The sequence below is a fragment of the Volvox carteri genome, assembly GCF_000143455.1.
Source record: "Volvox carteri f. nagariensis unplaced genomic scaffold VOLCAscaffold_8, whole genome shotgun sequence".
In the NCBI taxonomy this organism is placed as follows: domain Eukaryota; kingdom Viridiplantae; phylum Chlorophyta; class Chlorophyceae; order Chlamydomonadales; family Volvocaceae; genus Volvox; species Volvox carteri.
Window position 1 is genome coordinate 2,010,013 of NW_003307551.1, and position 22,474 is coordinate 2,032,486.

The 22,474-nt window shown below is 56.4% G+C and overlaps 3 protein-coding genes across 3 annotated transcripts; all 3 read left to right on the top strand.

The window, feature by feature from the left end:
• Positions 1 to 4,164: 4,164 nt before the first annotated feature.
• Positions 4,165 to 9,875, top strand: VOLCADRAFT_103728 (uncharacterized protein; the record flags this gene model as incomplete). Its single annotated transcript, XM_002947903.1, has 8 exons — positions 4,165 to 4,418; positions 4,505 to 4,730; positions 4,908 to 4,992; positions 5,191 to 5,337; positions 6,511 to 6,629; positions 6,978 to 7,101; positions 7,621 to 7,799; positions 8,723 to 9,875. 8 exons carry the CDS (start codon positions 4,165 to 4,167, stop codon positions 9,401 to 9,403), a joined length of 1,815 nt encoding a protein of 604 aa, XP_002947949.1. The 3' UTR covers positions 9,404 to 9,875.
• Positions 9,876 to 10,554: 679 nt separating this feature from the next.
• Positions 10,555 to 17,067, top strand: VOLCADRAFT_88374 (uncharacterized protein; the record flags this gene model as incomplete). The annotated part of the gene is made up of 15 exons (XM_002947904.1): positions 10,555 to 10,665; positions 10,740 to 10,780; positions 10,855 to 11,195; positions 11,317 to 11,390; positions 11,667 to 12,341; positions 12,909 to 12,982; positions 13,571 to 13,763; positions 14,101 to 14,193; positions 14,246 to 14,425; positions 14,700 to 14,882; positions 15,150 to 15,416; positions 15,604 to 15,796; positions 15,891 to 16,008; positions 16,474 to 16,529; positions 16,754 to 17,067. 15 exons carry the CDS (start codon positions 10,555 to 10,557, stop codon positions 17,065 to 17,067), a joined length of 2,913 nt encoding a protein of 970 aa, XP_002947950.1.
• A 27-nt stretch (positions 17,068 to 17,094) lies between these two features.
• Positions 17,095 to 19,711, top strand: VOLCADRAFT_103729 (uncharacterized protein; the record flags this gene model as incomplete). Its single annotated transcript, XM_002947905.1, has 3 exons — positions 17,095 to 18,357; positions 18,630 to 18,692; positions 19,627 to 19,711. Exons 1-3 carry the CDS (start codon positions 18,164 to 18,166, stop codon positions 19,709 to 19,711), a joined length of 342 nt encoding a protein of 113 aa, XP_002947951.1. The 5' UTR covers positions 17,095 to 18,163.
• Positions 19,712 to 22,474: the final 2,763 nt, after the last annotated feature.

Here is a 22,474-nt window from a genome sequence, read left to right on the forward strand (position 1 = left end):
ATGCCAAAGCTTAGTTGGTTCTTGCATATCAGGAATATCCTGAAGTAGCGCTTCAAACCGACCAGCAAACGTAAGGACTGACTCATTAAGCTCTTGTTCAAAGGCAGTGCTATAGAAGGTAGTGCGCGCTACGTGCGTGCGAGAGTACATCTCCGGGGCAAACCTGACCAGGAAGGCGTCCAGCAACTGATCTGGGGTATAGTCAGGAACCGACTTGGTCCATGTAATGTGCCACTCTTTGAAGAATCCCTCCAAAGCCCCACTGATAAACAACTTTTGCGCTGGAATGTTAGCTTGCCAGCCAACAAGAACAAAGTAATCCCGAACATCAGCCACGAATGCACGAATTCGGTCGGGTTCTACGGGTGTTGCAACGGGCAACTTTGGCGCAGGGATGTTACGTACCATCTGCGCATCCGGAAGCTGTGTGACCGCAACAGCTGCTGGCACAGCAACGGGCTGTACGGGGTCTGGCATTGCGCCAGCGGCGGGTGCTCCAGCAATAGGGATTACTGGTTGACCAACAGGTGCGACGGGCACGGGCACAACGGGTGCCAACGGGGGAGCGGCAGCGCCAGCCTCACCCGCTGCAGGGGCAGCAGCAGCAGCAGGCGCAGCTGCGGCATCAGCAACTTGCTGAAAGGGGATATTCAGGTTAACTCCACCTGGTGCGGCAGCATTCTGCGCCGGGCCCCAACCTGCGCCCCATTGCCAACTGGCAAGGTTGAACCCACCTGGGTTCCCTGAGGAGCCTGACGCCATAACGACGTCGAGTGACCCACCGGGGTCGTTTGTTCCGCCTGTCCCGTTCACTACAATACAGTAGGATCTTGCTTACCGGGACAGCTAATCGAACAACTTACTTGCAGTAAGAAGTTACTTACTGGGAGAGATAGTCAGACGTGCGAAATATTCGCACTCCCTATCAATGCGGCCCGGAATGAGGGACTGCCGCTGTCCCATGGACCTATGGTCTCGATACCAAATCTGTAGTGAGTCTGGTTGAGACGCGCCAGAATACAGCGAAATGTAGCAGCGGAAAACAGACCACAATAGGTGATAAAGGTGCGAGGTGGGTGTGACCACGACACCAGTAGTAATAGCAGCGCTAGACTACTCATGCCTACCAGGCATCCGCACCGAATTATATACGATCGGTAACTGGTGACCGTAGCCCTGCGGGACTTCTCTTAACATTCCTTGATAGGATAGGTCGATCGACGCGACTGTATGATTGACGACTGTCACACTTTACACCACCGACAACCTGTCAGTTGATCTCAGTCTCGAACGTTGGAACGTCCGTTCGATATCCAACTGGGATATGCTGGGATTCGTTAATTACATAACCATACTGGTTAGATTGACCAACCATAGGCCACAACACACCTCTGCTTTGTGTGTGTGTGTGTGTGTGTATGCTTTCCTCACTCCCTGGTGATGTGCTCCCTGCGGGCAGCAGGTGTTGGTGGCACCACAGTGTTGTGCAGGTCTCCTACGAGTACTGTCACTACATGCAGGACCGATTCAATGATGCGGGCTGGGGCTGCATGTAATGATCCTGCAGACCATATGCTCGTGGTTCCCTCTGCAGAAGTACACTAGCAAGCCTATCCCGTTGCACAGGTAGAACCTGTACTGCCAGATGCATATGTACTCATGCGTTTGTTGGATAGGGCTAACAAAATAAGACTGGAACCAAGCAATGGCTTGGAGTGTACGGCATACGGTGGCGCTAGGTAACGAGGTAGTGCGAGGGCTTAATTTTATATAAAAATGAAGATTTGAACGGTTGTTGGGAAGCACACCGGGTGGCAAGTATGCAAGATCCGGAGGATCCAGAGGGACGTTGCAGGAGTTGTCGTACTTTTGTATTGCTGTACAATGCCCTTATCATCTCTGTATGCTCTCGTTTTGTGTTCTGGTGGTTTTCCCCTAACCTTGATGTCGTACGAGGGATTTCCGCCTTGGAACTGGCCCCGCTGCGAACGTCCCGGGGCCCTAACTTGGCCCTGGCTTGTGGCTTGCGTTTTACAACGCAATAGAGGTGGATGGGGCAGAGATGCCTAATGTTCCCCAGCCTGACTTTTCTGGACGGACCGATATGGGCAAGTGAGCCCATCCCTGTGTGTCGGCCATGTAGTACCCGCCTGGACAGCACACCTGATGTGCAAGGCTGCTTTCACAGGGCAAATTTCCACCCTACTGTCGTGTTTGCTAATACGCTGCGCTGGGCTCTGTGATACATATTGCAACAGGACCAACAGGATGTGCTGGCCCATCTCGGGGACAAACCCACCAATTTTTGGGGCTCATGCAACTGGATCGGTGCGGTCGAACTGTCGTACATTCTTGACGAGTACCTTGGCATGACTTGAAAGATTCTTACAGTCAGCCGCGGTTCCTACCCCACTTCATCAGCAGTTTGTCCACAATACTTGTATGCATGAATAGGTTCGGGTGGAAACAATTGAGAATCTCTGATACACCGCTAAACTCAGTGCCACAGCTACAATGAAAACAAATGAAAATGCAGATGCCTGTGGAGAAGAATGTGTGCTCCATGTGTGTTCTGTGCCTCAATCCATTGGCGCTCCGTTGGGTGGGGCATGGCCCATGCAGTTGCCCCTGGTACCCATGCAACCAAACACTGACACAAAATGTTGACGTCTGGGCCCATGTAAACCATGACACTTCCGTGTGGTTGGCTACCCACACTCCCCATGTCAGGGGTCCTCCCTCCTGCTGGTGACTCCCAGATTGTCCATGCACAAACGCCAAACGTTGGCACAGAAAACAGACAGGCCACTGCAGTATGGCATCAAACCACGCACAACCCACAGCGGCTTTCAGCAGCAGTACTGCTTGGCCAATGCGACCAGCTGTGTACATCTTTGGAAAAACAGGCTCTGATAGCTTGCGCCACCATGCACCCCAAAAGGCACCCCAAAAGGCGGGTTGACGAACACATTGCCCATCCACGTGTTGCCCTCCAGCAGACCATCGGATTCCATTCGTAATACACTGTCACCCCAATACGTGTGTTAGCAGCCGTGGACGAGCATGGGTCCAGGTTGATCCCGCCAGGAGTGAACACCTTGCACACCAGCTCTATGATACTTAGTAGGGTGAACCACTCCAGGCTCTCACTGGAGAGAAACAGGCGCACATTCACACCCCCTCTGCTTCGAACCATCTGGACTCCTTCACCAGACTCGCTTTCTCTGACATCCATGTCGCCGCTGCTGTTATTGCTGCTGTTGTCGCTGCCAGTCATGGTCGTAGTGCCCCGCAGCAAACAGCTCCTGCCTGTGACCTCCAATGCACATTGCTCAATGAGCCGCCCACTCAGGGGTCGTGACTCAGCTACAGAGCGTGCCACAGCAAGGCGCCATGCCCCTAGCGCATCACAAGGTGGCAGAGCTGTAAGTGGTCGGACCTGGTGCTCAATGTTAGGCATAACGTCTGTGGCAGAAAGCAACCGCAAAAAGCGAGCAGCTGCTACCAAAGCCTGTGCATATCTCGGTGCAATGTCAAGTCTTCCCGATTCAGACACATACTGCACGAACGACTCGAATCCCAGGCAACTATACAGGCGCCTGTCTTGAATATCCAGCAACGAGTTGGCAATCTGTCGAAACTGTGAACCGCAACCCCGAACAAGCTGCTTTGCTCTCAAGAGTGGACTTACAGTCATACCCAATGATTTGTAAACATGGACCCAAGGGTCGGCTATCTATTTCTTGCGCCAGGGCCAAATTAAGTCAAATAATCTGTTATCCACATTGGTAAAGAACAGATCTGAGCGACAATGTTTGCGCATCCAGTAAGCTTTTCCGAAATGGAACCATTCTTTGAAGGTACTTGCTTGCTTCGCTATGAGGCAGTGCAATACCAAATTATCTGAAGATAGCCTGACGAGAACATGTTGTGCTGAAGAATATGTGTCAAAGCAAGGGCTGTCCGGTGACGGGTTTGCAGTACCCAAGAGGCCGATACGCTCCTTTCTTGAGCCAATCCTTACGTATGTCAGTACAAATATGCTCCTTTTATACAATGACACACTCCCTTTTCATGTCTTATCAATACCGCTAGAGGTGTTGCATAATGCTAATTTTTGGTACCCGAAAAGCTTCCATCCTTCTATCATAAAGCCCATAGGACATGGCGGTGCTAGATCTGCCACCAACGCTTGATCAGGTTGCGCAGCTTCAGGCGCGCATGCTCGAGGCTTTGCAAGGGGGGGCCGCTCAGCTAAAGACCGTCCTCCCAGCAGAACAACTCGTTGCAATCTTACGGGCCACAGAGGCTGAGCTGAGACAGGAACCAAGCCTAGTCGAAATTTCCGTTGAGGAACCTCACGTTCAAGTGTTCGTCTTTGGCGATACTCATGGACACTTTCCTGATGTGGCACATATGTAAGGGTATTTGTGTAAATGTCGCCCAGTGCAAATTTTGCTCTGGAGCTGAGGACGGCGGCTCGGCGTCTGTTCCTCTTCTGCAGGCTAAAGGAGATCGGATACCCATCACCAACCCGCGTTCTGGTGTTTAACGGCGATTACGTGGACCGTGGCAGCTGGGGCGTTGAGCTTCTCACGCTGTTGTGTTGCCTGAAGTGTGCTGCGCCTAACTCTGTGTACCTATTGCGAGGTAACCACGAAAGCAGCAGCTGTACCAAATGGTATGGGTATAGCCAGGAAGTCCGTGCCAAGTACGACAAACAGTCCAAGGTAAGCCAGTCAACCTATCCCGGGTTCTGTAAAGGCGAAGGATTACCTCCATGCGGCGTCCCCCTCGGGTGCCTTCCAAGCTTATGAGATGTCGCCTTCCGGTTGTAACACCCTGCCCGTCCCCTGGATTGCCACTAACAGAAGTTTAACTCTCATCTCCAAAACACGCCCTGACAGGAGGTGTATTCGGCCTCCAAGAAGCTCTTCTCTGTGATGCCGCTAGCAGCGCTGGTCCAGAGGAACACCCTAGTCATGCATGGAGGTACGACGGCGGCTTGGCATGGCCGGGGACTGGCGCCACGGGCGTCTGCCCTCGTGTGTACACACCTTGCGGCCACATGGACTGCCTGCGGGATGAATATGTTGGATGTAGTGCTGCGGCGACTTTCTCTGCTTCGTTGAGGTCGCTCGTGAACTCTCTCCCGCGCGTCTTTAATTGCGTCGCGCCGTTGCGTTGCAGGGCTTTTTCGGAAGCCGCCAGAGCCCCGGCGGGGGGCAAAGCGACGGAAGCCGGGGCATCTGGGTCGTCCTGGTGGACCCTCGGCCCTGGAGCCCGGGACGTTGGATCACCTGCGCCATGCCAACAAGGGCGGGATGGATCCAGACGGTGGGTTGCGAGTTGACGTGGGGTTAAGGAGAACAACGAAACCGGGGTGGTGCTGGCAATAGCGGGCCATGGACTCGGAAGGAGTGATACGGATGCCGCCACTTGTGGAGAGCTCTCTGGCTGCCAACGATGGCTGGCAGGGGAGACAAAAGCATCAGAGGCCGTGCCTGCTTTCTCCCCGCTTAAGTTCTATGGACAGGCTCACAGGCTTATTGGCCTCCTCTTGAGCCCATTCGTAAGGTTCTGACGCAACTATAGGTCCAAGTGTCTGGTTAAACGATATGTTGCGGCATGCAGCCATGCCTTCCTCCTAGCAGTCGAAAGCATGGGTTGAAGCTTAAATGGCCATCCAGGTTTCGCAAGTGGCAGTCATGGTAGTAGTGGTTTTCTCTTTCCACGTCGGCACCAGCCCTGCGAATCCAGAGAGATCTGCAATTCGTGTCCCTTATATGTCGGGTTGGTGAACAGACTCGATCTGTTGCCTTCCTCTTGAGCCCCTTCGCGGGGGCCTTGATGCGACTCGTATGTCTCTCGTACGACCAACATGAACGAAAGGAAGTCCGGGGCTTTGTGAATAGATCTTTACAGGTTTTGGATGTGCGAGCATGTGGCAGTATTTTTGCCAGCACAGTACGCACTGTGCAAGCTATTGCCGCTGTATGTTGGGCCAACAGACCTACAGATTACCAAGCATCGGAAACCTTTGGACAGTCAGGGGAACACGACATGAGTATGTCCATATACCCAACGACGCGAACCAGACAGTTGTTCAGTGCTGCTTTTGTTCAGTGCTGCGAGTATGCACTCATGTGTCGAGCGTATTAGGTAAAAGGTACGTATGGCGTGCGTTCGTGCACACCGACGACGTCTCCCTGCAGCACCACTTCTAGCCAGCTGCGTTCCCTCATGGGCACCCTCATGGAAAGGAGCGGGCAGCCCAAGGATGTGTTTCGTGGCAGCCACGCCAGTCACCTGTGTGCCGCCGTTGTCCGTTGGGTTGATGAATGAACATGATCGTATTATTGAGCCCCTTCGTGGGGGCCTTGATACAACAGATATACCCAAGTCTCTGACCAACATGGACACGGCACCGGCCAATGCGTATCAGGATTGCGGTGGCAAGGCGAAGACACCCAGATGGCCTGGCCTTGCATGGGCGCCTATTTCCCCCAGGCGTCGGCTCGTCGCTTGTGGCGACGGACGTGCTCTGGAGCGACCCCGTTGCGGCCCCTGGCTTTTTCGAAAACGATGCTCGAGGCGTAGGCCTAGTCTTCGGGCCTGACATCACTGAGGTGGGCTGCACCGGCGGAAGGTGTGCGGAAGATGCGGGCAAGCATTGCATTACAGTGCATGCATTACAAGGGACCGACTTAGCGCGTTGGCGATAGGGGTTGGACAGTAATCCAATGGCGGGGTTCAGGACGAGCCTAGGTTTCGCATGCTAGAGCTGCTTGCACAGGTGCTGACATGTGCATCCCTGCTGCTATCGCCTTAATCCCCGGCACGGTATCGTGGTCAATAGCCGCGGCCGATGGGTTGCTCTGCTGGTACGCTCTGCCACAGGCTTTGGCAGGCTTGGAACTCTTGTGCAGTGGACCACACGCATTCGCATTCCTCTCGGACTGTGCCCTATCCTGCAGGCTTTCTTGAGGGCTAACGGCCTGAGACTCATCATTCGGTCTCACGAGGGACCTGATGCGCGCGATAAGCGGTCGGATCTGCCGCAGGTCCTGCAGGGTTACAGCTTTGATCACAACACGCCGGGTAGGCCTTGGGGACTGTGCTATCGGGTTCTACACACAACCACACACACATACATACATACATACATACATACATACATACATACATACATACATACATACATACATATCTACATACATATATATATACATACATATATACATACATATATACATACATATATATACATACATATATACATTGTGTGCTCCCGACCCTTGCGCTGTGTTTCGGCTTCGGCCCCCGGCTCTCGCGGCCCACAGTGTAATCTAAGTCATACATTGTAATTGAAGGCTGAATGTCGACAGTTTTGACTTGGAAACCTTCGCAGAGGTGCACCTGAGCTTATTGAGCAATAAGAGTTTATTCGAACAGTACTCGAGACGGTGTTGTGGCAACGTACGCCCAGTACCACCGGTCCACAGAGATATTTCCTTCAATTCTGTGTCCACGGCGAACGGGGTTTTGTCGGCACGAATAGGTTTCCGTTGACCAGACCCACATACCTACCCTCCTTCCTTGCATGCCCTCGGTGTGCAGCTGGCCAGTTGGTGACCGTCTTCTCCGCGCCGGACTACCCGCAATTCCAGGTGGTTGCGGAGGAAGGGGAGGAGGCTGGTAAGAGGTTCAATAACTTGGCGGCTGTGGCGGTGTTAAGTGCCCCGGACTACGCCACACCGAACATGCGGACCTTTGCGGCGGTCACCCCGCGACCCAAGGTGCGCGTGAGTTTACGTGCCGTTTACCCAATTTACCAAGTGCGTTGGTAGAGCGGGAAGGGGTCGCGCAACGTAACAAGGAGCCCCAAGACATGGTCCAAGGAAATCCAGTCCGCCTGGGAGTTCCATGTACTCGACACACTGCTCCTGTAAGGCCTGAACACGCCTTGCGAAAGGGTGGTCCTGCTATCCTTACTCGCTCACCCGAATAGGTCATCGTTTGATGCCTTTCCGCTTGCCTGGGCTTGTCCTTTCCGATGCATCCTCCCTTTCCGCTTGCCTGGGCTTGTCCTTTCCGATGCATCCTCCCTTTCCGCTTGCCTGGGCTTGTCCTTTCCGATGCATCCTCCCTTTCCGCTTGCCTGGGCTTGTCCTTTCCGATGCATCCTCCCTTTCCGCTTGCCTGGGCTTGTCCTTTCCGATGCATCCTCCCTTTCCGCTTGCCTGGGCTTGTCCTTTCCGATGCATCCTCGCTTTACGATTCCCTGGGAGAAGCTAATGGCTGGGACTATAATGTGAAACGCGTTGCATAAAACCTGTTTCAGACTTAAGGTACATCACATATGTTCTAAATTATGGCCACGCAGATGTGTGTGTGTGCGTGTACAATATGAAAGGGCTTGGAATGCGTCACTTTCCGGGCGCTTGTAGGGCCAAGGGGCTTGCTGCGCGTCACCATGTGGGAAATACTGGCAGATAGCATCGATTCTGGCGAAAAGACAGCTGTTGTCTGAATCTCTGCAAATCCGAGTAAAAATGCAGCTTTAGTGGGGGCTGCCGATGTGCCGTTCTGTGAAGTATTAGGGTTGTGCAGCTGTTGCCGGCGCATGGCATCCTTTCCATCTATGTCCAGGCACTCGAGACAGGTGTTTCCTGGGCCTTTGCCAACTCCTGCCGTGTTCACCATCTGTTCCATTGTCCAGGCGGACGCCTACTACGACTTCGCGGCGTGCTGTGACAGCGACGCAGATGTGCAAGAGGGCAGTGAGGGCGGCAGCGCGTGCAGTAGCGCGGTGGCCAGCGAGACAGAGCTGGGAGTGGATGAGGCGGAGGGGGCGCCCGCGTCACTGAGCGGTGAAATGGCAGATACCAAGTCCCTGGAGGTGCATGAAGACCTCCCGCCATCGCTCGATGCGGTGTCACCGTCGGTGCCCATGGCGGAGGTCGAGGTGGTGGCGCAATCGGCTCCAATGGCGGAGGCCGAGTTGGCCCCGCCTTCCGCGCCACCTGCGGAAAAGCTCCAGGTGGAGGCGCTTCTTACAACCAACCATGCCGATGCCATGGAGGTCGAGGAGCAAAGCCAGAGGCCCGGGCCTATTGCTGACGGGTCTATTCAGGAGGGCGGCGAAACGAGCCATGAAGCCGCCATTGCGGCAACTGCCTACCCATTAAGTGGTTGTGGCGCTGTCGGTGATGGGACCGCCGGAGCGGCTGGAGCTGGCACAGACTTGAGTGTCTCTGTATGTCAGCACACCGATGACCAGGATGACGGGGATGTTTTAGAAGGGCCAAGTCCACTCGAGGCCCCTGCAGCTACCGCATGCGATGCGAGCGACACGGATATGGTCGTTTCCGCGAACACCCCTGCGGCCGAGGCCCGGTAGTATGTGCATTGGGGGAAGGCAGTCTCGCCAAGGAAACATCGTGGAAGAGATGGTTACGGGCAGCTATTAGTCGTGAGCGTTATCAGCATTGGTGTTACATTCTCGCGTGTTGCCTTGGAGCCAGATTAGTAGACCAGCTGTTAGAAAGGATGGCTAGGTAGGTCGTGTAAATGCCTCTTTGTCGTGTGATGACGCTTGGCATCGGCGGCTCTATTTCTTTTGCGGTATGTTGGGTATGAGGAATTCTATCTCCCCTGCGCAGATCCCTGGTGCAGTTCTTAGGTTAGGATGTTGATTCGCATTTGGAGCGAGGTAGCGCGCCCAACTGCCATGTGTGTCTGCGTTGAGGCAGAGCTATGTTTGATCTGTACGATTAAGCTTGTTTTTTTTTACGACTACTGCTCTCTTCCCAATATCTTTGGCTGTTTCTTCCAGAGAGCACTTTTGGATGGCCTTTTAATTCCGGCACATGGGCCATGTGTTCGCATGCTTGTATCCCTGGGCAAGTACGACACAAGATCCCTTTTGGCTTGGCTCTACACCGTTATGCTTCGGTTGGCGGAGCTGCGTTAGGCCTCGCGCTGTCCAAACAGCCGTGCTACCATCAAAAGGTTGAGGACGATGGGTAATGTGTGCCCTGACGCATAGGCAGTAAGGCACCGCACTTCAACCGGTGGACCTCTCCTGTGACGGCTGTCTCAGCAAAAAGCCTGAAACCGGGGGCAGAAGTGGAGTTCCTCAGGCTCAACCTACCTGCAGCCGGGTTACGGTAGCCTCAGCCCCGGGGTGGAAGGGCAAGGGGAAGCATATTTTCCTATCGACCGGTTTGTTTGATGCTCTTGTCCATCGAGCGGTTTTGCCGTCAGCACATCACATCCAGCAAGAAGGCGTTTCAACCCCACGTGTACGACACGCATCGCTGTTGCCTTGGATGAAGATTCTAGCTAGCAGCGGTTGGTGATCCATGACCTGCATTTATTGCTCTAACAATTGCTTGCGTGATATTGGAGCAATGGTGATATACAAGTGAACACAGCTGTTGCAAATTCCAACGTAGACGCTATAGTTAGCATAACGAACGATTTCATACGAGCTGGCAAAATGCTTCTGTGATTAATCCTTAAGACGTGACTTTTGCCCTTGCAAAGAGAATGGATGTCTGGCGAAACCTAGAGCAGCTTAAAGCTGCTGTGCAGGAAGGCGTGAAGGAATTTTCTAATGTTGCTATCAATGAAGTACGCACAGGCGTTCAGACCATTCAGGTATGCGGGTGCTTCCTCAACTGGTGACCGAGTTGCATACACACTCTCACCGGCCCGAACGCTTTCGGTTACAGCAACAAGCAGCTCATCAACAGTTTGGACAACATGAGGACAGGTGCGCGAAGTGGCAATTGCTTGGATTGTGCGTCTCTTACTCGATTACTCCTCTATCGGCATTCCTACTTGTAGGTGGGGAGGGGAAGATGGAATTGATGGTGGCATCGCCCCTCCCCCTCTTGATGCAAGCCCTGCCTATCGGGACGAGGCGTCCAACGAAAGCAAAGCACAGGACGACGGAGTTCAGTTCAGCGGGTTTTCGTCGTTGCCTGAGGCAGCTGCTTCCCAAGGCGATGGTGCTGCTGGCAGCCGTGATGTGACACGGCAGGAGGCTGATCCTGGCAGCATCAGCAAAGTCCCTCGCCGCGGTGCAAATCCTTCCACGTCGATTCACCCGTCCTCAGACAGGCCTAATGGCCGCCCGGCAGCGTCCATGCCTTCCGTGACCGCCCTGCAGGCCACCGGCCCGTCAGGTCGGTGCGCAGTGGAAAGCCCCGCCCGCTCCCCACCAGTATCCTGCCTGCCGCCTGCGGGTTGGCAATTACTGTGCAGCTCACCCGGTAACACTTCCTTTCGGGGGAATCCGCTTCGCAGGTGCATCCCCGGTGGTGGAAGAAGCGGCGGTAGCCACCCAGAACGGCGTCAACCAGCGCCGGGTCGAGCGTGAGGTGAGAATGCAGTCAAGAGTGCCGAGTCTGCGCCTGGGGCCATCGCCTGCTGCTGCTGCTGCTGCTACGACTGCTGTTTAACACACGGTAGCCTCTTCCCCCTGCCGGCATCTCCTGGCAGCAGCAGCAGCAGCATTTCTCTGCACAGCCAGTTCTTGTTGTGTGGCACCTCCAGCCGTTCAGATCAGGGAGTCATGACACTGCTCTCCGGGCCATTGCAGACTCAACCGCCCGTCTATGCTTTCCACCTTCCCCAACCCATGTGTCACATCGCAGCAGGGCGCTGGTGGCAGCCTCGCAGCGGGCTCAACCGCTGACGCAGCATCTGCCAGCGCTGCCGATTCATCCTCGTACGCCTTTAACACCCGCTCTCGTACGGCAAGGACTGCGGAGGCCATTTCATCAGAGGCAGCCGCTGGTGCACCCGCCGCCAGAACGCCTTCCGTTAGCGGCGTGACGGCTGGTGCTTCCCGGGTATCCCAAGGACAGGGGCAGGGGCAGGGACAGGGGCAGATCCCTGGCGAATCATCCGGGTCCGGGTCTGCGGAAGGAGCTGCAGCGCCGTCGTCGACTTCAGCTTCTGCGGCAGACCCGTCCTCCCGACCCGGCGGCCCGCCAGGGGGTCCATCGCCGTCGACGACGACGACTGGCGAACCCGCCGCGGCTCCTGCCACCGCCGCGGAAAGTACGCGAGGTAGCGGAGGGGGAGGCAGCAGTAACAGCACCAATAACAGTAACCACATCATCAACAACAATGGCCGGCCGCCATTACCGCTCGCGACTGTGCCCACGACGGCGTCCCCATCTGGCGGCGCCCAGGCTCGGGACAGCGGCAGGCGTGTGAGCGGCGGCGGGGCGGCAGCGGGAGACACAGTGCCTGGGTCTGTGGTGGGGCGGAATGTAGTCGAGAGCGACGCAGACCTCCGCAAAGCGTACGCGGACATGAAAAAGGTACGCGGGGCATGTGGGCGCATGTGGGATTTGCTTACATGTTGTAAGGGTGTGTGCTCATTCAAAGTTGGACCGCAATGGTCAGCGACAGGGTGTTGGGCTGGTCAGGAACTGAGTGGCTACTGAGTGCCACTTTCCGGTATGGGGTGGCGCCCCGCCGGCGGGAGGGTCCTCAACCACGTCTGTTTAATGCTGAAGCTTGGGAAGTGGCGAGGCGCTGGCCTTCTGGTTGGTTGGGTGCAAGTGATCCAACTGAAATCGTGCCACTCTTGGTTTGGCCTAGGGGGCCTTAAGAGCTATCCGCTGTCAGGAGTTGAACGTTTGCATGACGGCAAGGAGGGAGGCGCTGCTGGCGCGCGTGGGCTTTAGCAGGAATGACTGTAGTGATTGCAGCAGCAAAGGCGGTGCGGCTGGATGCGGCGAAAAGGACGGGCACCTTTTGGAGACCCAGCTATGGCAGCGGTGGCCACCTGCTAGGATTGTTGAATCCAAGCCAAAGAGGCCCTGCACCTGCTTGCGTTGACTTGCCTATGTGGACATGTGCCTTTTCCTGCCGGTCACCGTCAGGCTTACGACGACATGAAGGAGCTGCTAAAGAAGAGTATGGACGAGTGCGTGCGGCTCTCGGAGGAGGTGGTCAGGTGGGTGAGGGGTCCTAGGGGCTCTTACGGGGAGAGGGGCACCGTCCATGTGGTTGCCAGGTGGGGGGCCAGGGGGTGCAGTGGTGGATGCAATGGTGGGTGCAATGGTGGGTGCAATGGAAGGTTCCTCCAATCCTCTCGAGGAAAAAGGCAGCCCGGGGTAGTCCAACCGGCCGTCCAACCTCCCCAAGGGTCTCAACCTCCCCAAGGGAGGGGGGTGCATCATCACCAACAATAGGGTCCGTTGTGTTCTTTTCACGAAGGGGGGAAAAGGGGGGACTTTGGTTTACCAGTTTAGGTAAAGGGAAGGGAGGACGCAATGCTGGGTGGGGCCGCGCACTTGCCCCAGGGTTTCTATTCCATTGGTTGGCTATGACCGCATTGGTGCATCCTTTGCATCCGCCCGGGATGCCAGGCAGCCGACTTGTAAGCCTCGGGCAACCCGGGGGCTCCAGCCACTCGCCCGCTGGAGTACACCCATGTCCCTCCTGCATTGCCATGTGTCTGTCGCCGTGCCTCGTCTTTACTGGAAAGCTGTCCGTCGTCCACCCTGACCTGTCCGATCCGATCGCCCACACGCGTCTTTAGGATGGAGGGTGCGGCCCGTCAGGCTCAGAGTCAGGCCGGGGAGCAGGCCGCTGCTGCCCGAGCGGCCAAGAAGGAAGCGGCAGACGCCAACGTGGCGCTGACGGCAGCTCGCAAGGAGGCGGCGGCGGCTGAGAGGTCCCTGGCCAAGGTGAAGGCGCAGCTAGAAGCCAAGGAGCAGCAAGAGAACAGCAAGGTGCGGATGCCGGGGCCCCCGGGAGTCGAGAGGAGGTCGGCTGGTCTGAACAGGTTACGGTTACGTGCTTGGAGTGATTGATGATCTGTAGTGAATCCAAACTGGGGTCGTTATGAAGGCAGAGGCTGCGGTGTGCCCTGCCGTGGTTTGCGGCGCTTGTCATGTCTGGGGAGGAAAGGGCGTCAAGAGGGACTGCTGGGTGCGCAATGTTAGGGTAGGAGGTAAGGGATCGAGATTGCGGACGTATCTGTATGTCTGTATGTCTGTATGTCTGTATCCACGGATAGGACACGCATGCACCACCATGAGGTAATTGTGCCGCCCGGCGGTTGGTCAGGTTGGTCCTTCCTCGCCACACTGCTGCCTGGCCCTGCAATTCCCAATCACCCGATCACCCGGTCACCCACCCGTAACCTGGCACGTCAGCCCGGTGCGTCTGCAACCTATTCCTTGCACTCCCCGTTGCCGTCCGGGCTGTCCAGGCTGCCGAGACGGCTGAGCTGGATGTGCTCCGCGGGGAGCTGGCTGCGGCAGTGCGCAAGGCTATGGCTGCAGTGACAGCCAAGGAGGCGGCGGAGGCGAGGGCGGCGCAGGCGGAGGCGGCGCGGCAGGAGGCGGAGCAGGCGCGCAACGAGGCAGACCGGCTGCGGAGGGAGGCGGAGGTGGGGCGGGTAGACTGGGGGGAGCCCGGGTGCACAGCGGGAGGGGAGGTTGGGATGCGCCGTTGGGGCCAGTTGTTGGCCATTTAAGGGGAAAGAGGGACTTGGAATGAGGCGGAAGGCATCTTCCTTGCTCAGATTTGTATGCTCTCTTGCATCTTGCTTCAAAACGGACCTGGACCGGTGCACCAAGTGCGGCTCTGCTGCAGCGGCCCTCCTCTGCTGCCGGTCTCCCCGCGGCTAATCGACACATCCTGATGCATCCCCGAACCATCAGGCCGAGGCCCAGGCCGCACTGGCCGCTGCTGAGGCGGAGCGCAGCAGCCGCGCCGAGGCCCAGGGCATGAGTGAGGCGCTCAAGGCGGAGAGCGAGCGACGTGCTCGGGTGTTCAACAACGCCGTAAAGGCGGCGGTGGGGCGGGTGCAACGGGAGCTGGAGGCGGAGCGGGACGAGCTTCAGGTGCGAGGTAGCGATTTGGGAGCAGGGGGGCTGGACAAGATCTAGGGAGATGGAGACGCGGGGGTGGGGGCCCAGCGAATATGAGGAAGGCAGCGGTGAGCAATAGGGTTTCGCTTGCCGCTTACTCGCATTGACGTGGTGTGCGGTGTGGTGTGGTGTGGTGTGTGCAACAACACAACGAATACATACCGTATCACTCTGGACACCGGCACGATTGGGGCCGCCGCACACCCCCATCACCCCTACTTTACCTCTGCGTCCCCGCAGGCCCAGCTGCGAGCCGCCCACCGGACCCTGGAGGGGACGAAGGAGGAGCTGAGGCTGGCCATGGCGGCGGCGGAGGAGGCAGTCGCTGAGGCGGAGGCGCGCACCCGGGACGCCACAGCTGCTGGCACGCTGGCGGTGGCCGCGGAGGCAGCTGCAGAGCGGGCGGTAGCACGGGAGGCGGAGGCCACCGCGGCTGCCCAGGCAGCGGAGGCGGCCCGGCAACAGCTGCAAGCCGAGCTGGAGCAGGTCAAATTTGACAAGCAGGAGGTACGAGCAGGGGGGCAACGGGTGGGTACAGTACTGAGGTCCATCAACCATCCATCCATCTATCTGCTCTTTTTGTCCTATGCACCTCTAATCCAAGGAAAGCTATCCACCTCACAGCTCTCTCAATCCCTGTGTACCCGCCTGCCTGGCGCCGGTCCCGCCACGGACCATCCTTCCCAACCCGCAGTCCGACGCGCGCGTCCGCGTTCTGGACTCGGCGCTGACGTCTCTGCGCGCGGAGGCCGAGCGCGAGCGCTCCTCCGCGGCCGCCACCCTGTCCGAGATGGAGCGGGAGCTGAGACGTCAGGCGGAGCGGGCGGAGGCGGCCACCTCGGCACTGGCTGGGGTGGAGAAGCATCTGGAGGGGGTCATCGCTGCACGTAGGTCGGGAGGGGAGTGGGCCGGAAGGCTCCGGAAGGCTTCGGGTTTTGGGGAGTGGGCCGGAAGGCTCCTGCTGCTTCCTTTGTGACTCAGCTTACTTTGCCTGCATGTGCTCGCGGACGTCTGGGGGACATGAGGACGTGGTTTACCTGGAATGGGCATTGGTGGGGCCGTTAGGTAGGGAGCTGGGGGGCGGCTGGAGGCTTGCCAGGTGCGCCGAAGGGCGCCGGGAAATGAGGTAGTGCGTGAGAGGGAAGTAGGCGGTAGTAGGACGGAGGCGGCGGTCCGGGGGGAGGGTAGCTGGGCGACGGCTCTCAGTCGGGGGGGTGAACTGCAACGTCTACGTAGGGAGCTAGCTAGCGTGCCCGCCCGTCCGGGGCTGAGGCAAACAGGGCTGGTCCAAACACCGCCGCCACCACCGTCGCCACCACAACGACAATCACGATCTCCGTGATTGCAGACATGCACAGCTCCCAAAGCCCCTTGCTTCCGTGCCACCAAATGGCTTTCAAATGTCTGTTTACTGCGTCGCTCACTGCTGCTGCTGCTGCTGCTGCGGCTGCTGCTGCCGGCCTCATACAGAGCGGGACACCGCGGAGAAGGCGGCTGCCGATGTTGCCGCGGCCATGCGGCGGGTCGAGGAACTGGAGGGGGAGATTGCCACCCTACGCACCAGCAGCAAGGCAGTCATGTCGCTGTTCCAGCTGCCGACCAAAGAGGACGTGCTGGCGGGTGGGTGGAGGAAATGGGAAGAGGAAACTTCCCAACCATATGGGTGCTTTCTTTAGGAAAACCCAGATAGCCGTGCCTACCCGTGTATCCGTGCATCATGCCCAAACAATAATTTTACCGTGCAGGCAGCATCATACAGTCACTGGCTCTCCCCGTTGTCCGTCATTCCCGTGTCTATGGTCTCCTTGGCCTCCTACTGCACCAACCCCTCGGCCTTCACGCAGGTCTGGGACTGGAGATGTGGAAGGACGACCGACTGCGCTGGAAGAGCGAGGACGTGGAGACGCCCCTTCCCAGCGCCCCGCGGCCTCGTGCACCGGCGGACAAGGACCGCGGCACAGGGGGTCCGGGTGGCGCACTGCGCCGCGCCACGGGCCACATCTCCCTGCGCGTGTGGCTGATGATTGGGTACTTGCTGATGCTGCACGTGGCTGTGATGGTGTCGTTCACGCGGAACGCTCCTGATGTGGCCAGTCTGTGTGGCAGTGCGGATGCCATCAAGGCGGTGGCGGAGCACAAGGTGTTGCCGGCGGCGTGAAGAAGGCGAACCTGCTCGAGTGAGTGGCGCTGTGGAGGAGGAGGCGGATGCGGATGGTACAGCACCATGTTGGAAACGTGCATGTGGGAACCAGGTTGGTGTACTAGTATGCGGCCTTGAGGGAGGTAAAGTTACGTCGTGGTTCCTTGCACTCTAGGCAATTTACAGGTTTCGCTTTGCTTGCTTGGCACAAAGCAGGTTACTGCCTTCTATTCAGGGGTAAACAGCGGTGGTCTGGCTGAGGTGATAAGGGGGGGTTAAGGCGGGCGAACTCAGTGGGAGGTTGGGACAACAGGGGCTTAGTATATCTTGTTGGGGCTTTGGCTCGGCATGTTTGCACATGGGCTCCTGGTGAGATGTGCGAGGGTGTGGGCATGTGGGGTGGGAGATGCAGGAGGACAGAATCGTGGAGGGAAAGGTGTATTGGTTAAACTGGTTAAACTGGCGAGGCAGGCGGCTCTAGCCATGTACTATATGGGCTGAGCTGTCTAGACATACTGGGCGACGCAGGAATCACTTTCCTGACAGGTGACCGTAGCTGTCCGGCCCACTGGCCGGAGGGGAACGTAAGAATGCAGAGTTTGTGATCTAGCCTGGTGATTTCCGTTTGTCGCGCGCTGCACCGAGTTCTCAGCTTTTCCTTTGCTGTGCCTGGCGGGCCGTTACGAACAGGTGCATGGTGAAGGTTTGCTTTTTAAGCGGTAGTCATAGAGTTCTTGGTGCATTACAGCTCACTGAGCGCCACACCGTGCATGCGGTGTTGGGGCAACTGGCCGTGTGCAGGCGAGCCCCGGGCGGCACCCAGGGCTGCACCAAAAACAGACGGAATGCACTGGGAGGGGTGGAAAGGGGGGGTTAAAGAAGGCGGATTACGCCATCGTTCACCTCAGCACATCGACACGTGCTGGTGGTGTCAGGATAGGCCATGGCGGGTTTTGACTAGGTGTGGCACCCATGTCGCTTAGGCTGGCGCACTGGTTCTTGACTAACGAACAGGCTATGAAACACCAGAAGCAGATGTGGCGGCAGGGATGGACAGTGCAGGACAGTACTGTTGGGGCTTTGTGACTATGCGCTTTGGATTTTTTGAGTAATTATGCAACTATCCTTGCTTACCCGCCTGTGCCTTGCCTTGTGCTATTCACCGTACTATCAAGGGACATATGAGTCCAAACCGATGTGGAACCACTGGTGTTCCGGTGTAATTGCCCGCACAGACCCACTGAAAGAACAAACATCTCCGAACGGCGCGGAACGTGTCATGTCGTTAACCATAGGTGCTGGCCTCTGGTGCGAGAGAAATGAAGGATCCATTGTGGATGTGAAAGGTGTGAGACGCAGACCCAATAGCCCCTAACATCGTGGACCAGATTCACAACACCTCGGTTTACTAGTGACCCCCGTCATGTCTGAAGCCAGTAACCAGTTCTCACGTATTGCGTGCCTATGTATGCTTCCCTAGCTGGCTACAGCCTCAGCAGCGACCGCAGCAGGAGGTAGCCCATATGATATTCTTGCTGCGAAATGGCGAAGCTGCCACCCTTCCACTGCCGTTGCTGCAGCAGACTCCTGGGCACCGCTAATGTGGGGCCCCTTCCAGTTGCCCCTGCACTGTATCAGGGATGGTAGGTTAGTGCAGCGAGCACTGTGACTTATACAGCAGGACAGGAGACCTGTTATGACCCAAGAGGGTAAATCTGTGCCATGTCTCAGCAGCACTGCTTTGTGGCTGTGCAATCTAGTCAACTCACTCGGCCCCCAGTATTGTTGGCCAAAGCCATGCTGTAAGGCCCTGAAGTGATGTTGTGGTGCGCCGTCATGTAGGTTTTTCCAGGTGCTGTCCACCACCCCCATTCGTGATGGCCAGCCGCACGAAGTCGTGGTGTCATGAGCTGTGTGTCTGACCAACTCGCTGTACCGTTTTTGCCGTACATCCAGCGCCTCCCAGCGATGCGCGGTTGGTCGCTAAGGGCTTTGTGCAAGTTGAAGGCCGGGACTATGAAGAGGTCTGGACTCCTGCCAGCACACCACGTTGCAGGCGCTCGTGTTTATTGCCGCGGCTGGAGCTGCAACAGTGGGACGTGAAGACCGCGTTCCTGGATTATGTGTTGGAGGAAACGGTGTATGTCCAGCAGCCACCTGGCTATGGTGACAGCGATTCATGCAAGTTGGAGAAGGCTCTGTACTGGCTTAAACAGGCCTGACGCGCCTGGTATGCGCGCCTGAGGTCAGAGCTGGAGATGATGTTCACTGTGTCACAGGCCGACCCGGGCCTGTTTTACCATGACGTGAACGGTAAGCTCTTGTAACTGCGGTTTACGTGGAATACCTGGTGGTCGCAACGAAGGACCCCGGTGTCTTGGACCAGTTGAAGGCGAAGTTAAAACTGGTGGTTAATACGGGACCTGGGAAAGGCCCGCGTGTTTTGGGGTCTTGAGATCGAGCGCAACCTCTCGGAACGCGAGATTAAGGTGCCACAGAAGCGGTTTGCCACAGAGCTTGTGGAAAGTTGCGAAATTGTTGAAGCCAACTCCTCAACCGTCGCCTGCCTCCACACAGGTGTCGCTGGAGACCGTGTGGCAACCTCAAACAAGCATGCCATGCCACAACGACAATCTTATTGGTAGCAAAAACATTGGAGTGACTGCAATAAATAGAGCGATGAAAGGGGCTTCACGGTTATGATCCAACCCCAAATCCAAAACTTAAACTCACCGCACGTCATGGGTTCTTTACTATGAAGGTAAAGAGATACTATTGGCAACAGTGTTGATAATTCAATTTAATAATAATCAATGTTAGATATTCCTCTGCGAGCTGCAAAGGGTCAGCCCAATGTTCCGCTTACAAGTCAGTCCATCAAGTTTTACCATCGCCTTATGAGCCGCAAGTCGCATGGGCTGATTGATTTCAGGTAAAGAAGAACGCTTATTTACAACAACGGATGGCACATCAACCCCCGTTTAGCTCATCGTTACTTTCCGATCTTCGCAGTGCAAAACTTCCCGGAACACGCATCTTTAGGCCAGCCGTCATGCAGGGTCTGGAAGCTATGATTCCAGCACGGCGGCTGTGGTGATGCATATTTTGGCAGCCTGGACGTGGCTCTGGTTCAGGCTTACCGGTATCAGCGGCATCAGGCTCTGCTGCAGCAGGGAAGACTTGAAGGAACCATAATTGAAAAGCTGCTTGGAGACAGATTTCAAATATGGTTGTGGAGAAGTAGGTTGCCAGGCTTTCCCCTCGTGGAGTCTTGAGGACCGTTCCTGCCTACGGCGAGTCCTCATCCCATGGCCAGGTCAACCGAGGAAGGATTAAGGAAGGTGGGTTATAAAGGGAACATCGCTTGCGCCAAAATACATAGCGAGAAGTTTGCGGGGTCATACTGAATAGCGTTCATGGTATAGGCCAGCAAAGGCCTAAAGGGGTACCAAGGGGGGTTGCTGCGTACCATGGCGCGGACAACTTTAGTCATCCCCTGCCTAGCACTTGCACCCTTAGACACTGCCTGCGATCGGGGGTCAGGATAAATGTTAGCCATGCGCGCTCACCCCGGTGAGCCACCTACTATCTAGAGGCCCACGCCGCACACAGCACAGATATCGTAACCTTTGGTCAATTACCTCGGGTGGAAGAGCCAATTATGCAGATGTAAACGTCCCCGAACCCAGTCATGGCGAGGAGACCCGGGGTTAACCAGAGGTTCAATACGAAATGCGTTCGTGCGGATGGTGCAGGATGCAGGCAAACTTCGCGCTTCCGTAGGTACAGGATAGCCATCGACCACCTCCGCATTAAACTCCGTCCAACAGCACTCGGGGAGGCACCGGGCGCAGGCGGCTTTTTTGTCCGGTCCATCTGACTCGAGCGAAAGTTCCACCTATCCAGTTCAGCGACCCTGTTAGTTGTGACATGAAGCATGCACATGTCGCACGATGGGGAATTATGATGGGGAAGGCCGACTGGGGGAGTGTGCTGAGTCGATAATAATAAACGGTTGGCGTTGATTGCAGACATGCAAGCATAGAGGAAGTCGCAGAGTCCGGCACGGTGCAGAACCATCCAAAGCATAAGCACACTAAGGCCAGATCCCAGAAGTGCCAAAGCTGCTGGCAGTGAAAATCTGCTCACGAACATGTCAAAATGCAGCAGGTTCGGCGGTGAAAGCGAAGTGTCAAAAGCGAGCGATACGAGGTGTAGACAGTGCACTAGACGGGACTAAGGCGAGCAAACGATCGGCAATGTGCAGCAGTGAAGGTAGGCGCAAGGATGTGGCGATGAAGAATCTCCCATAGAAATGCGTGGAGTTGGCAAACAGTCAGTGATTGTTGCACAAATAATGGACACGGTGGAGTACGATCAGGCTGTTAGGTAGAAATCCCCGCTGTGCCACGTAGACACGACATGGTCAAGCTGTTGGCGAGCTGCTGAACTTCAATTTTTTGGATCGCTCCACTTGCATCCAAGTGGGCATCCGTTCAGGGTTTGGGTTCATTCCGTCCCTTGACTTTTGGGATCATCCAGCTGGAATTGTTGCGCGTGGATGATCTTGTGTGTTTTGGGTTGGACAAGAGGGGGTGTCCTGTTGCGCTCTTGCCAATAATATATGGGGCTAGAACTAGACGTGTCGTGGATGTCATGCACTGGACCAGGCCGGGCCGGGCCCCCAGTTCAGGCCCCAGTTGCTTTCGCAGGCATTCAACTGACAACTGACCCGACAGCTGGGTCGCGTCTGATGCCATCAACAATTAAAACATGCGTCTACCCGACGCTTATACTGCTTTGGACAGTTTTCGACTGACCAGTGGGTCTCCGGCTCGTAAATGCCCGTAACACTTTGGGAAGGGTAACGCAAGACACGCGCACACGCTACTTGCCATGGCCGGACGTAGTCGCCGGCAAAAGCGCAATTGTAAGAACGGACGATGCCATGCCGTCATGAGGAAGAACAATAGGCGTTAGGTTTTTTCGCAAAATCCACAACTATGCACACGCACACGCGGTCATAAAAAACGGCAACGGCATAACGCGTAGAAAAAGCCCTGCTGGCGGGCGGGGCCAACCACCTTCCACAGGAGTTGGCCATTCGGGCGGCACAGCCAAAATATAAGTATCCAACAAGGTTTTGCACGCCCAGGAACTGAACAACAGGAGGCAACCCTCCATCGCAGCCCATGGCCGACAAGGTTCAATATACGCAATGTGGCTGTGCGACACTTGGAGCGGTTCCCTGCATAAAGCCGTCCCACGGGGATCCTCCGCTAACAAGTGGACCTCTCATGGGCGGCAGATCAACACACGGCGTAATGTGCATGGATATAGTATCGTTAAACGGAAGACTCCTCGGTACTTGGCGAGATGCAAATTCCCCGCTTGCGCAACATTGATTTCTAGTCATAATGCGAAT